We start from the raw sequence: 13226 nt of genomic DNA, 5'->3' as shown, positions 1-13226 counted from the left end.
GTAGGGTGCATATTGACGTCACAGTAACTGGCGACCGTTAAGGCTAATACAAGCGCGCCGCGCGCTGTGCGCTAGAATTGTTCTAAGCCAGACGCTGTGGTCGCGTGGATGGCGCAGACAACTCTGCTATTTATATGGAATATTATAGTATACATATATTACAACAACAACGATAGCGCGCCATTTGTGTGCAAAGCATTTGCGCGGGCGCTCTCAGTTCCTACTGTAGCGCTCCTTAAACGCTGCGAGACATGACCTTCCTCATCGATTGGTGTTGGATTACCATTTACATATACTTTTACGGTAATTTGCATTCGGACAGACATTTCGCAATGCGATTAATTGCAATTTTAGTGCTTTAAAGCGACAAAAGACAACGAAAGGGTTGTGGTGTACATAGTCTTAAGTAGTGATTGGAGAAGAAAAGAGAGCGCAGTTTATCACCTAGCAAAGAAACACTTGTGTACAACTCGTCTTTCGTATATTAAAAGCCATATTTAGCTATAAGCGAGCGCCAAACGAACACACGCTCTATAACTCGGTTATTTTCTTTAAACAACAATTTAAAAAATTTTAAGAAAAATTAAAAACAAAAAATTTAAAAAAATTAAAAAAAATTAAAGAAAATATTAAAAAAAAAATTTAAAAAATAAAAAAAAAATTAAAAAAAAAAAATAAAAACTTAAAAAAAAAATAAAAACTTAAAAAAAATTTTAACAAAATATAAAAAAGTAACACAAAACGTTTAACCAAAAAAAGGCTTAAAAAATTAGAAAAAAAAAACAATATTTTTTATAATTAAAAAAAAAATAAAAAAATTTAAAAAATAATCTAAAATATTTTATATATTTATATATATATTTTATAAAGAAATGAAAACTTAAAAAAAATAAAAAAAAAAAATATTTATTTATTTTAATTAAAAACAAATAAAAAATTTAAAAAAGAATCTAAAAAATAAAAATAAAAATTATTTAGAAATAATTACCTCTAAAATCTCTGAAATTTTCTAAGCGTTTATACTTTTTCTTACAATTGTAGGGCCTTATGAGAGACCACCATCAGAGTGCCTTTACTCAGACAAACTCAACCTTGTAACAACTGAAAAGCTTATTTAGGAACAAACATGTTTTGGGTTTTTGGCTTCTACTGATCGCAAAACAAATTTTAAATATAATTTTATTTAATTTTGTGTTTTTTTTTGTTGTTACAGTAGCAAAAAACATTCCTGCAAATAAATGTAATTTAATATTTTATAACGGTGCCGTTCGACAACAGTCGGGTCCAAGTAGCTGGAACAGATCCAGATTTTTATCCGGCTAAGATCTCTCAACTCGGTGGCATGCCTCGATATTACTTTAGGAATGTTTTCTGCCCTACAACAACAACTGAAACTTCCTCTCAGGTAAATCAACAAGCGCTACCGAAGCCTTACACAACACATAGCCAACTCAGGGGTTCCTCAAACCTACACTTGACGTCACAAAAACTGAATTGATCACAAAAATAATATTTCAAAGCATACTTTCGAGCGCAAACCCTTATTGCTGTGGATATTATTGTTTTTGTAGTGGCACAAACTACACCGCATATAATTTTGTGGAAAACTACCAAGTCAACAGTGTTCGGACAGTTAAACACCCGTGTGCGCTTCAACCATGTTGACCCGACTATCGTACGAACGACAGCCGTTGGGCACTCGGTGACTTCAAATACACATTCAGCATGGCATATTTTCATAGCTGGGTTATACACAGTTATTTTCGCGCATAATTAATAAACTTAATTTATTTCAACCGATAATACACGCTGTTGAGTAGCGCCGGCGCCGGCGCCGACTATGTCGTATGTCAATTTTGACGCCCTTCTTTTAAAAGCTTTATAATTAATTTGCTAAGCAAAATTATTAAAATGCGCATAATTTGTCAACAATCCGTTGTTTTGTTGTCTTACAACGAATTCCCATAATTAGCGATCAGCAGACACCGCAATGATTGACAGATTTGCGCTCGGTAGAATCTAAAAAGACACCACTGCATCTAAGTACATACCGGATATACATACATATGTATGTATACATATGTATGTAGATACATATGTATATAAATGTATAGTTATTGCGACCAAACCATTTCGTGCAGACTCAACTACAAACATCCATTACATAAACTACAAAACTATTTCCCGCTGCTGCATTGTGATCTCTCGTGATCTATTCATTCATGCTTGTTTGCCACCATTCAGTTGCATATGTGCATGTACATACATACATACTGACAGCGAACACTTTAAATTATGCTTACACATTTGTGGTTTATTGTTTTTCCTGTTGGCGTGGGCGTGCTGTCGCGCTCTTTAATTAATCAGAGTCAATTGAGAGTTCAAGTGGTATGTTGTGAAGGGATTTTTGCAAATTAATTGCAAACTCTTAGCGTGTAGCTGACCGCAAGTGAGCTATTTCCAAACGGAAATCACATTTTCAATGTTTTAAGAAAAAAAATCAAACCAAATTCTAAAAATAAATATTCGGAATTTACAAAACAAAAAAACTAAATAAAACTAATTAATATTAAAAAATATAATTCTAACTACACATACTTATGAAGGTAAACAAAATAAAAACGTATGTGATTGTGCAAGAGTACCTTAACAAATGTTGCTTGAATTCCAATTTTGATTGAAGGAAAGTATTGCATACATTTAGGCACTACACAAAAAGTGCTAACGTTAGTGGTTTAGTTATTTACATAAAATTTTGTCTGTATATATATTTTTTATATATGATATTGATTTTTTAACAATTAAAACAGCAGACTACAAAAATCTAAGAGTTTGGTGGCTCGAGGCGCTATAAAAAAAAATATTATTTATTAGAATAAGTAAAAAACTTTGAATTAATTAATATACCAAACTTAGTTTTTTCTGGCTAGCAGACAAACATTTTCCAGTGTCACATCACGCGCCACATAGTATTTAAGCTCTGCTTCAAAGTCATGTTCTCGCAAATATAGCAGTCGTCCATAGTCAAGTATGCGTTTGCACATGTCACCAATGCGCTCACGCTCAGATAAACTCAGTCGCTGCGTCTTATTGGCATCGATAACTTCTACGGGAGTTTGTGTTTGCTCCTCAAGCGCACGTCTACGTTCGCGGCTCATACCGGTACCACATATTGCCCAACTAGCCATTTTACTAATCACAGCAAAATCTCGGCACGTCAGCCCGTTCGCTTGTAAGAAGCTTTTACCCACATATGCTTGCCAATCGCAGCGGTGATGACAACATAGCGCTATGAGTATATAGTCTGTGTTTGGTGTTTTGTTACTTGAGTTCTCTGTGGCAGGTTGGGTAATGCAACGCAAAGTCAAATCGGTAGCAGCGCCACATAAATGCTTTGATACGGCTACACAACGCTTTGAGCGATGTAACAGTTCCAGTCTGCTCATACGAAAATCAGCAATATCTGCACGTATACGATGCACCAACGTTCGGTCTTCGATCTTATTGTCTTTTTTGTGACGCAGCGACATACGGTCAACAAGCACTACTTGAGAATCAGGTATTGTTTCCAACAGTTGTGCTAGATAAAAAGTCAGCTGTCCCTTACCAGCACCAAACTCTATATAACTTGTGCTTTGTTTTAGTTGTTGGTCGTTATCAAGTATACCCAGTAGCGCCGCTGCCTGCAACAAATGCTTTCTCGCCTCCGGGCCATATGTGGTATTAGCCAGTTCTGCGTCCAATAACTTATGACTGAGTTCTAGTGACGCTATTTTATTTTCAACAAACTTTGTATAAAGCTCTTTAATACGTGTCACAATTCCGTAGAATTCTTCATCGGGCAATTCATTTATTCTTAACTTGCTATAATCCGGTGCATCGCTATCAGCCTCACCAGCATTTATGCCCTTCTCAATGTAAGCCGGTGTATCACCTTTGTCGCGTGCATTACATATTTTAAGATGTTTTTGTAGTTTATTCTTAAAAACAGTATGTTTTGAGTCCAATGGACATGGTATCCGGGTGTTATTAGCGCTTGCTTCATCTTGTTCAGGTGATGTTTGGAGAACTGCGGGTTGATGCTCTCCACAATATTTTTCACCTGTCTTTACTGTCATTTTACAAAAACGTTTCTTACGTTGTACCCAATGGGCGCAATTTGTTGTATTTTCAGCGGCATTTTCTTCAATTTTAGGCTTTTTTGCCTCCACTTCGGTTCCCATCATTTTTCTTGAATTGCTTCTTTTTTACTGAAAAACAACGTGTCAGCTGTTAATGAATACTACAGAGTGATCAAAGTAAATGAAAATTAAATTTGTGTTAGTGTAATTGACACTGTAAATAACCAAAACACGCACGCTGATTAACTTATAAAAAGCACAAAAAACTTATTTGCCTTTTGCAATCAAACATATTTTAATAAACATTATTAAATCTATAATAAGGCAAAAAATGTATTTCTTCCGCTGGCAATGTCGCTGATCGCGCAACCTTTGGACTTGTCATTTATTGCAGGGTGCCTATTCTAATTTTAGGAAGACCACGGTGGAAAAGTTTAGTGATAGTAAATTAATTCATTTAAGTGCCTTTTTAATTTGTGGAGCTAACATTCAAAAATGTCTCGTGTCCTTGTTGGAGTAAAGCGTGTGGTCGACTATGCCGTAAAGGTAATTGAAATGTGGAAGCATATATTACTAAAAATGGCTTGTTAGCTTTGCAGGCTTATCAATTAATCTACTTTTGCGTAATCAAAAACAACGCAGCCCATCGTAAATTTATTAAGCTAAGTAATTGAATTTAAAAATATATATATATTATTTTAGGTACGAGTTAAGCCTGACAAAACAGGTGTGGTCACCGAAGGAGTGAAACACTCAATGAACCCTTTCGATGAAATCGCTGTAGAAGAGGCTATTAAACTAAAAGAAAAGAAAATCGCCTCAGAAATCATCGCTGTTTCAGTGGGTCCAACACAATCTCAAGAAGTGATACGTACTGCTTTAGCAATGGGTGCTGATCGTGGAGTACATGTTGAGGTATCGGGCAAAGACTACGATTTATTGCAACCAATTCATGTATCTAAGATTTTGGCTAAGTTGGCATTAGACGAGAAAGCGGACTTGATAATCGTCGGTAAACAAGCTATTGACGATGACAGTAATCAGACAGCACAAATGACCGCTGCCGTTCTCGATTGGCCTCAGGGTACTTTTTGCAATAAAGTCGAAAAGACCGATGCAGGGTTGAACATTACACGCGAAATCGATGGTGGTTTGGAAACGATAAAGACAAAGATTCCAGCCGTATTGAGCGCTGATTTACGTCTAAATACACCACGCTATGCAACATTGCCAAACATCATGAAAGCCAAAAAGAAGCCATTAAAGAAAGTTACACCAAAGGATTTGGGTGTTGATACCACACCGCGCATTGAAGTTGTCTCCGTTGAGGAGCCACCCGTACGCCAAGCTGGGGCTTTGGTGCCAGATGTGGATGCCCTTGTTGGTAAACTGAAGGAAGGCGGACACATCTAAATATATTGGTGTTAATTCAATGAAATTTAAAAAGTGCATTTATAAAATTTAACTGATATTTTGTTTATTTACCCCTTTTTATTTACTATACCCTATTAAAATTTCGTAGAAAATTTAAAAAATACTTACTTTGTGTATATAAATAATTAGTATTGTATAATTAATTGGAAGTAGAAAATAAATAACGCATATATTTTTGTAATGCGAATTGGAGCAGCTAACTAAGCGGTTTGATTGTTCATAAAATTCGTGATTTTTACTATTCACACAGTAGATACTTGTATTCTGTGTTTTGTTCAAATTTGGCGTCCACGACTTATTTAATTCAATATCATTGTCATCTAATTAGTTATGTTGAAAAGACGGAATGCTGTATCTTCCCCTTAAAAGGCAACTACTCGAGGTCAGGGTCGTTACAAAAACATTTAAGGAATTATAAATTTGTATAAATTGTCTTTATTTATATTGGATCAATTACAAATGGCAGTATGCTATAAATATACACAGACTTTGTACATAGCGTCCAAAGGAGGTTCCTTGTATTTAAAAGTGGCTCCTATTTTCGAAAAGTATAAAAAACTATATTATTATTCATTAATTCTTAAAAATTAGTTTAGTGCAACAAATAGCACAATTTAAATGACATCCAAACAATTTGTCTACGGAACGGACTATTATTGATAGAAATTGACATGTTTATATCTTAGCTCACACATACATACGAATGTGTATAGTTATAATTTTTTTAGTATATAGGTATAGAGAATGTCATACAATATCTAAAATGCTTAGTAAATGACGCTTAATTCTTGGCTGATATTAAGCAAGTAAGTCTTATACTATAATTTGAAGTTTGCACAAAACGATTTGTGGTTTCACTTGTTCAGTAATACATAAAGCATCGATAAAATGGCAGGCTTATCGCAAGGCACCCTTTTCACCGAAACGTAAAATGCGGGTTAACATTGTAGTAATGCACGGTATCTGCTTCTGTTGATGCATTTCTGGATTGTCCGGGGTGCACGACTCAAAATCAACCGCAACTCGTTGGCACACAAAAGTCAACAATGTTAGTATATCCAAACGTTTACCATTGGCTGCCAACTCGGCGCAAAGTGATTGCATAAACCAAGAGCCGCGTGTAGTATTGCGCCATGAGTAAAATCCCGGTATAGTCGAGTAGGCAATCAAGAAATCGGCATGCAAAGGAATTTTGTAACTCATTGACGTCTCACCGTCTGTTTCCGTACGATTGATGCGTTTCATTGTGACACCAGGGTCAAGTCGATCACCTTGGCAAGCTTGTATAAAGAAGAGTTTCGGTTTGCCACCCAAGCTGGGGCAATGTTGTGGTGTAAAGTAAGACCAAATTTGATCTAATTTATATTGCACATCCTTTGCGTATATATAACCAAGTTCGCCGTGCGAAAGTATCGCAACCAAAATGCAATCATTATCCCTATGATCTTGTTGGGAAGCCCATTCTATATGTTGTTTCAACTGTTTGAGACTGCAATCTTTAAACACTTTTACATCAAAATCCAGTTGTTTAAGGACTCTTGCTAAATTTTCACAATCCACATTAGTGCCTGCACGCGATTTTAATGTTGGTACTTCGAAATTTTCATGATTAAATATCAACGCCATTCCACGATTTTTGTGTCGCATATTATATTCAGCTGCATGGCGATCGGTTACCATATTCGCTGTGTAACTATGATAGCTACTACCAAAGCCATTTGCGAGTTGGCCTATTGCACCACCACCAAACGTACCACCGCTGCTACTAGCACCAGTATAGTATCCACCTGAACCACTATTTGAAGAACCGGACGCTGAATTTAGCGAACCGAAGGCGTCTATTAAGTCGTTTGTTCGACCAACTTGATCCTCTGACACGCTCATCGTTGTTGCTGTTTTTGTTATTGTTCGTAAAATTTGTAGGAGTTTGAAAAAATCGTTGTTGGAACCCTTTAAGGAGATGAGTCACTATATTTCTATGTATATGCACACACTTTGTTTTAGTTTGAAACGAAATATTAATAAAACTTTACGTCCGCTCGTTTGCGTTGCTTGTTGTATTTTGATGCTTTTTGTATGCGCGTTCTTTTATTCAAACGCTTGCATCTTTTCTTTTGTTTGCAATTTGAATGCAATTGTCAAATGGTGATAGGCAGGGTTGTATTTGTGCTTCAAGTGAATTGATGTTGTATCGAAATCACAGTATTCGGTAGAATAAACCGAATTTTTGCTTTCGACTATGCACGTGAGTTACAGCATTAATGCTGCAAAAACGAGAACTAGTCAAACTTGCCCAGCGAGTCAGTATTATCGAAACTCCAAAGATGACAAAAAATAACGTGGAAACTAACACATATAGGTAGTATTTATAAGCCTTAAGCGTATGGAAGGGATACATGGTAGCACGTGCTCATAGAAACTTTAACCGAAAATCTGGCAGCGCTAAATAATAAATTTGAGATTTTTGGAACATATTAGTTTAAGGGAAGAGTTTCAATTTTTTTTAATTTGTTTTGAATACAAAATTTTAAAATATTTACCACAACTAACATTTTCTCAGTCGGTGCCCCAAATATGTAACTTCAAAACTGCTGACTACTTTTGTAAATATTATTTCTATATACAATTTCAGAGGTAACTTTGGAGAGTTTTTTTTTTTTAATTTTTTATTGTTTTCATTTTACCATAAAAAATTAAACGGCTTGTGAACCGCAAGAAATTTAATTTTGAAACTTTTTTTATGTTAATTTACTTGTTATATAAAAAGAAAAATTATAAAAATGATTTAACAAGAATTAATGCTACTCCCTCCTTAAACATTCGCTGTCGAATTCTTTGCCCTGAAGAATAATACAAACAAGAGGGGTTTTAAGTGTCTGAGAGGAGGAAATTAAGAAAGCAAATGTGTGAAGTCATCTCAGTAACCAACACGAGTTTATCGATGGAACTGTATAGATTACTGCCCAAATGCCACTGATACTCATGTTGATAAGAATTTATTGTCGCAAGCCTTCTAAAAAAATATATTCATAAATGAGAAATGGATTACATTTGATTGCTATTTAAGTGGTTCGGAGACCTTTTATCTTTCAAGAAACCCCCGAAAACAATCCTACGAATATTTATACTGTCGCAACACGTTGAAAGGAGCATATAAACATTGTTCAAAAATTAAAATTTTAGAAACTTTAGAAATAGGAAGAAACGCTCTCCTCATGAACCATAACCAGTACCGTTTTGGCTTACGCCACTTAATTTAACTCTGACAAAAGAGATGTCGAATCAAATTTTAATAACAATACTTCTTCTGATGACAGGAATGTAGCTTTCCAAAACAGGAAATTGATTCAAGGCACAGAATCAATTTATAATGTCTAAAATATTTGGGACATAAATAAGAAAAACACGTTCTTAATGCTCTACGAAGAAATATTTCTTTCCTTGAGTTTTTTTTTTCTTACCCCGGACTTCCGACTACCTGACCACTGCTGTGTCTTCCAAGCGGAGATCACAGTAATTGAAGAAGTCTTCTTGTTCTGAAAACAGTGCACTCATAACAAGAAATATATGTATACATTGAAAGCTCTACTAAGTGGGCACTTCCATTAAGAAGAGCTTTGATGTTCATTAAGGTCTACTCCAGAAACGGACAGGAAGGTTCGCCCGGCCAGTGTCCGCTTATGAGAGATTTAACTGTATATTATAGTCTCCCTAAAATATTTTAGTGTTTCATCGAAGATAGTGAAAGAATGTCTTGATCTCTGGATCTAACATCATATTTCACGCTAAACCTGCAATGGGTTCCAGGACATGCTAATATCCTTGGTAACAGTGAAGCATATGATACAACTAGACTCCGATAAAGAGAAAGTATATAAAGGGTTTGTACGGCAAGTATTAGGACTGAGTCGATTTATCTGGGCTGTAAGGCGGTTGCGGAAGCGTTGGGTGCCGGCTTTAGTTAGGTGGATGTTTATAGAAAAGGATTGATATACATAGCTGAGTCTCGGTGGAATCATTCTCTAACGTGCCGAACAAGCAGGTATGAATGAATTAGGGCAACACATTGTGACTATTTAACAAGACTATTCAACAAGAAACAGTCGGAAGGTGCCACGTATAATGTTTCACGCAAGGTGTCCAGCTGATCACAATAAACTTCAAAATTAATCGTGGGATAATCTATTGAGTTGCATCGACCAACCACATCGCCTTCAAGACGCCTTCCAGGACCTGGTGCATTCCCATGATCAAAATTGCGGATTCGAAATTTTGTCAACCAATTTTGGCATTGGCGTTTGGTCAATACATCTTCGTACACCTCACAAAATGTTCTCCTTGCTTAACTGCTTTTTTACCTTTTTGATAATAAAACTGTGCCGAAAATCGTGTTTTCGAACTTACTTCGTAGGACACCAAATAACAGCTTCTATACGATCAGTTGTTGACTTCAAACGAATGAACGACCCAATATATTCAAAATTGATCTTATATCCAGTGCAACAAAACCACTCCATATGAGTGCAATGAATTCATTAAATTATTTTTCATGTTTCGATTCCAAAGTCAAGATATTTCCCTAATTTACATACCCTTATACATATACAGTTATAAATAATATTTAAAAACATACAAAATTATATAAAAAAAAGACATGTTTTATCAATGAAATTCGAATGAACTACTCGTATTCGAAAACAAGTCCACTTCCTGCGGAGTTTCGCTCGATCCATTCGTCGAAGCGTTTTGATAAGTCCGCTGTTAAATAATTCCGCCAATCACCTATTTTGCCTTTTCGTATGAATTTACTTTCAACGCTACTTTTATCGATGTTATTGTTTCGACCATCCTCGACATTATTCAACAAGGGCTCCAAATTCACTGCCGGGTTCGCCTGCATTTTGTCAAATTTCAAATGCTCACAAATGCGCGCTAAGTCCTCATCGGTGAGTTGATAGTTTACATTGAGAAATTTAGCACAACGACGTACGATTTTCGGCAGATCGCGTTTCATGTCTTCGTATTTCAAAAACAATATGTTCGGATCATTGTGGCGCTGCCAGAAAGGCAAAACGTGATTCCAGTATGAGCCCATTGGCGAGCGTTCATCCAGGAAAAGCTCGAGAAAGTCTTCGAAGGGACCTTTGAGGCCATGCACCAACTTACAGTAGTGATAGAAAGAGACGCAGAGGTCTTTGGGATTACGCGCGGTGTAAATAATCTAAAGTTTATAAAGTAACAATTATGTTCACAAAATTATTGGGTTAAATGAATTCAAATCGGTTCAATTACTTTGGGTTTTACAGTATCGAAACCGCGCGGCAGCAAGTCCCACGTAAGATGTGAACGTCCAAATCGTGGACGTGGCATATTGCGCACAACATCAACGGTGTTGCCAATCGAATTTCTACATACGTTATGCCGTGTTAGTGAAAAGTACAAGCATTGACCTTTGATACGACTTACGTCACCCACTCATGATGGTCCTCGCTGAAGAGCGCCGACAGCTCAATTAAAGGTGAACGCAACTGTTGCATCTGTTTGGCGCCTTCGAAGTCCAATTTATTGCCCAACAGCCAAATCATCTCCTGCGCCCAAGTGGAACCCGTACGCGGATAAGAGATTAACCACACATCATCCTCGTAGATGGGCAATTCGCGTATGGAATCCGCAATGCTCGTGAATTTACGCGGCACCACCACATGCCCGGGCAGTACCTCAATGAAACACTCCTTCTTGGGGAAGAGCGCATCAATGCGCGCGGCTACGTCTGTATCCAATTCTTTAAATGTCAGCTGCATTTTTTGTGTCTGCGGTCGCAAGTCTCAGGACGGGGCGACTGTTTCACATCCGTTTATGTTGAGGTCTCGCGAAAAACTGTTGCGCTTGTTGCACGTAGCCTCACTTCAAGGTGGTAGAAAATGCGTTGCTAACTTGCTGCTATGCGGCAGTTCAGTAGGTGGCAGGACGTGATGCATGCGGCTCAAGTATCACTTTATATGTGAAAATCCGTGGAAATGACAGTGAAAGCCAAAAACTGTTTGCAAAGCATTTGCTTCGCATCCGCAGCGTGTGGCTTTTTTTGATACAAATATTCATAGATACGCTGGAGGCGACTGCATTTGGACTCATGACAAACCGGTTCAAATGCAAGCGACCATAAAATATACATATGTATATATTATATATATGTACATATACTCCATATGTATTAATGTATGCATGTAAGTTGTCAGCGGAAGCTTTGCACTCCTCCCACCGGTTGACGTAAAAAACGGTACTTTTCGTAAAAACAGCGCATTTAATTCATAGTTGGAGCTATCAAATGAAAAGTCAGGCTGGCTTTCGTAGCTAGCCATTTGAGTTAATTGTATAACTACAGCACAGCACGGTTCAAACTGCGGCCGTTCGAAATAAAAAACTAAGCAAAGTTGTTTTTAACAGGAGACCCCTGGAAGAAAAGGCAAATTTTGGATGTAATTCTTTAATGATCAAGTTTCTTATAAAGTTCATGAGTTATTTGATGACAACTTAGACTTTGTTGTACATATATCTCCAATTTTCAATTTCTCCGTATTGCGAACATGGCCTCCGATAGGGTTTTTGAAACCATTAACATTAATAATACTTAGTAAATAGTTCCAAAAAGTAAGGGAGTGTATACTTTGCCATCTTATTTCAATGACATATAAACTTTTTCGCTCCAACTTATATGGCAGTTACTATATATACGTGAGCAGAGTCGGATCTTCGATAAAATATTTTTTTTTGAGACTTTCTAGCATTTGTAATAAGAGCTTGATCTAAAAATCGTATATGGTACATCATTGAAATGAAAGGAAAACCTAGATGATATCCACATTTTCGTATATCTCATAAAGCTCATCGTTCCATCGAACCTTTCTCTCTCATCAGATGTTGTCATCATCCATGCCTCTGCACCATATAGCAGGACGGGAATTAAGAGCGACTTAGAGTTTGGCTTTTGTTCGTCGAGAGAAGACTTTACTTCTGAATTGCCTACTCAGTTCGAAGTATCACCTGTTGGTAAGAGATATTTGTTTTGCTTCCTTATCCAGTCTGGAGAGAGCAGAACTAACGGCGCGGGTGTTGAAAACAATGATATCAATATTATCGATATACGCCAGCTGCTCTACACTCTTATAAAAAATTATAACTACTCGATTAAGTTCTCCAGATCGAATTATTTTCTCCAGCAGCTCCTTTTCGTGCTGTCAAAAATAGCTTTGAAATCGACGAAGAGGTGGTGAGTGTCGATTCTCTTTTCACGGGTCTATTCCAAGATTTAGCGCATAGTGAATATCTGGTCGGTTGTAGACTTTCCAGGTCTAAAGCCACACTGAAAGGTACAATCACCTCTGTTGACGGTAGGCTTTAATCTTTCACATAATACTCTCAATAGATTCTTATATGCGATGTTTAGGAGACTTATCACGGTAGATTGGGCCCAAATTGTACGTTCTTTTTTATTTTTTTGAGCAGAGCACACTTAAATTCCAATAGGTGGGCATGCTTTTGTCCGACCATATTTTATAAAAAAACTGATGCATCCTCCTTATCAGTTTTTCGCCGCCGTGTTTGAATAACTCGACCGGCAATCCATCGGCCGCCGCTGCTTTGTTGTTCTTCAGACGAGTAATTGCTCCTCAA

General features: G+C 36.8%; 4 protein-coding genes across 4 annotated transcripts; 1 reads left to right on the top strand and 3 right to left on the bottom strand.

Moving 5' to 3' along the window:
- Positions 1–2756: 2756 nt before the first annotated feature.
- On the bottom strand, positions 2757–4266 carry LOC105226339 (tRNA:m(4)X modification enzyme TRM13 homolog). The gene is made up of 2 exons (XM_011205173.3): positions 2908–4266; positions 2757–2848 (listed from the first exon to the last, which is right to left on the bottom strand). Exon 1 carries the CDS (start codon positions 4224–4226, stop codon positions 2913–2915), a length of 1314 nt encoding a protein of 437 aa, XP_011203475.3. The 5' UTR covers positions 4227–4266; the 3' UTR covers positions 2757–2848; positions 2908–2912.
- A 240-nt stretch (positions 4267–4506) lies between these two features.
- LOC105226338 (electron transfer flavoprotein subunit beta) lies at positions 4507–5755 on the top strand. The gene is made up of 2 exons (XM_011205172.4): positions 4507–4667; positions 4824–5755. Exons 1-2 carry the CDS (start codon positions 4617–4619, stop codon positions 5532–5534), a joined length of 762 nt encoding a protein of 253 aa, XP_011203474.1. The 5' UTR covers positions 4507–4616; the 3' UTR covers positions 5535–5755.
- A 212-nt stretch (positions 5756–5967) lies between these two features.
- On the bottom strand, positions 5968–7764 carry LOC105226336 (caspase). The gene has a single exon (XM_011205171.4). It carries the CDS (start codon positions 7437–7439, stop codon positions 6453–6455), a length of 987 nt encoding a protein of 328 aa, XP_011203473.1. The 5' UTR covers positions 7440–7764; the 3' UTR covers positions 5968–6452.
- Positions 7765–10050: 2286 nt separating this feature from the next.
- Positions 10051–11677, bottom strand: LOC105226335 (luciferin sulfotransferase). The gene is made up of 3 exons (XM_029550228.2): positions 11022–11677; positions 10848–10962; positions 10051–10776 (listed from the first exon to the last, which is right to left on the bottom strand). Exons 1-3 carry the CDS (start codon positions 11354–11356, stop codon positions 10237–10239), a joined length of 990 nt encoding a protein of 329 aa, XP_029406088.1. The 5' UTR covers positions 11357–11677; the 3' UTR covers positions 10051–10236.
- Positions 11678–13226: the final 1549 nt, after the last annotated feature.

The sequence above is a fragment of the Bactrocera dorsalis genome, chromosome 2, assembly GCF_023373825.1.
Source record: "Bactrocera dorsalis isolate Fly_Bdor chromosome 2, ASM2337382v1, whole genome shotgun sequence".
NCBI classification, from domain to species: Eukaryota; Metazoa; Arthropoda; class Insecta; order Diptera; family Tephritidae; genus Bactrocera; species Bactrocera dorsalis.
This window is presented reverse-complemented; position numbering and strand designations above follow the sequence as displayed.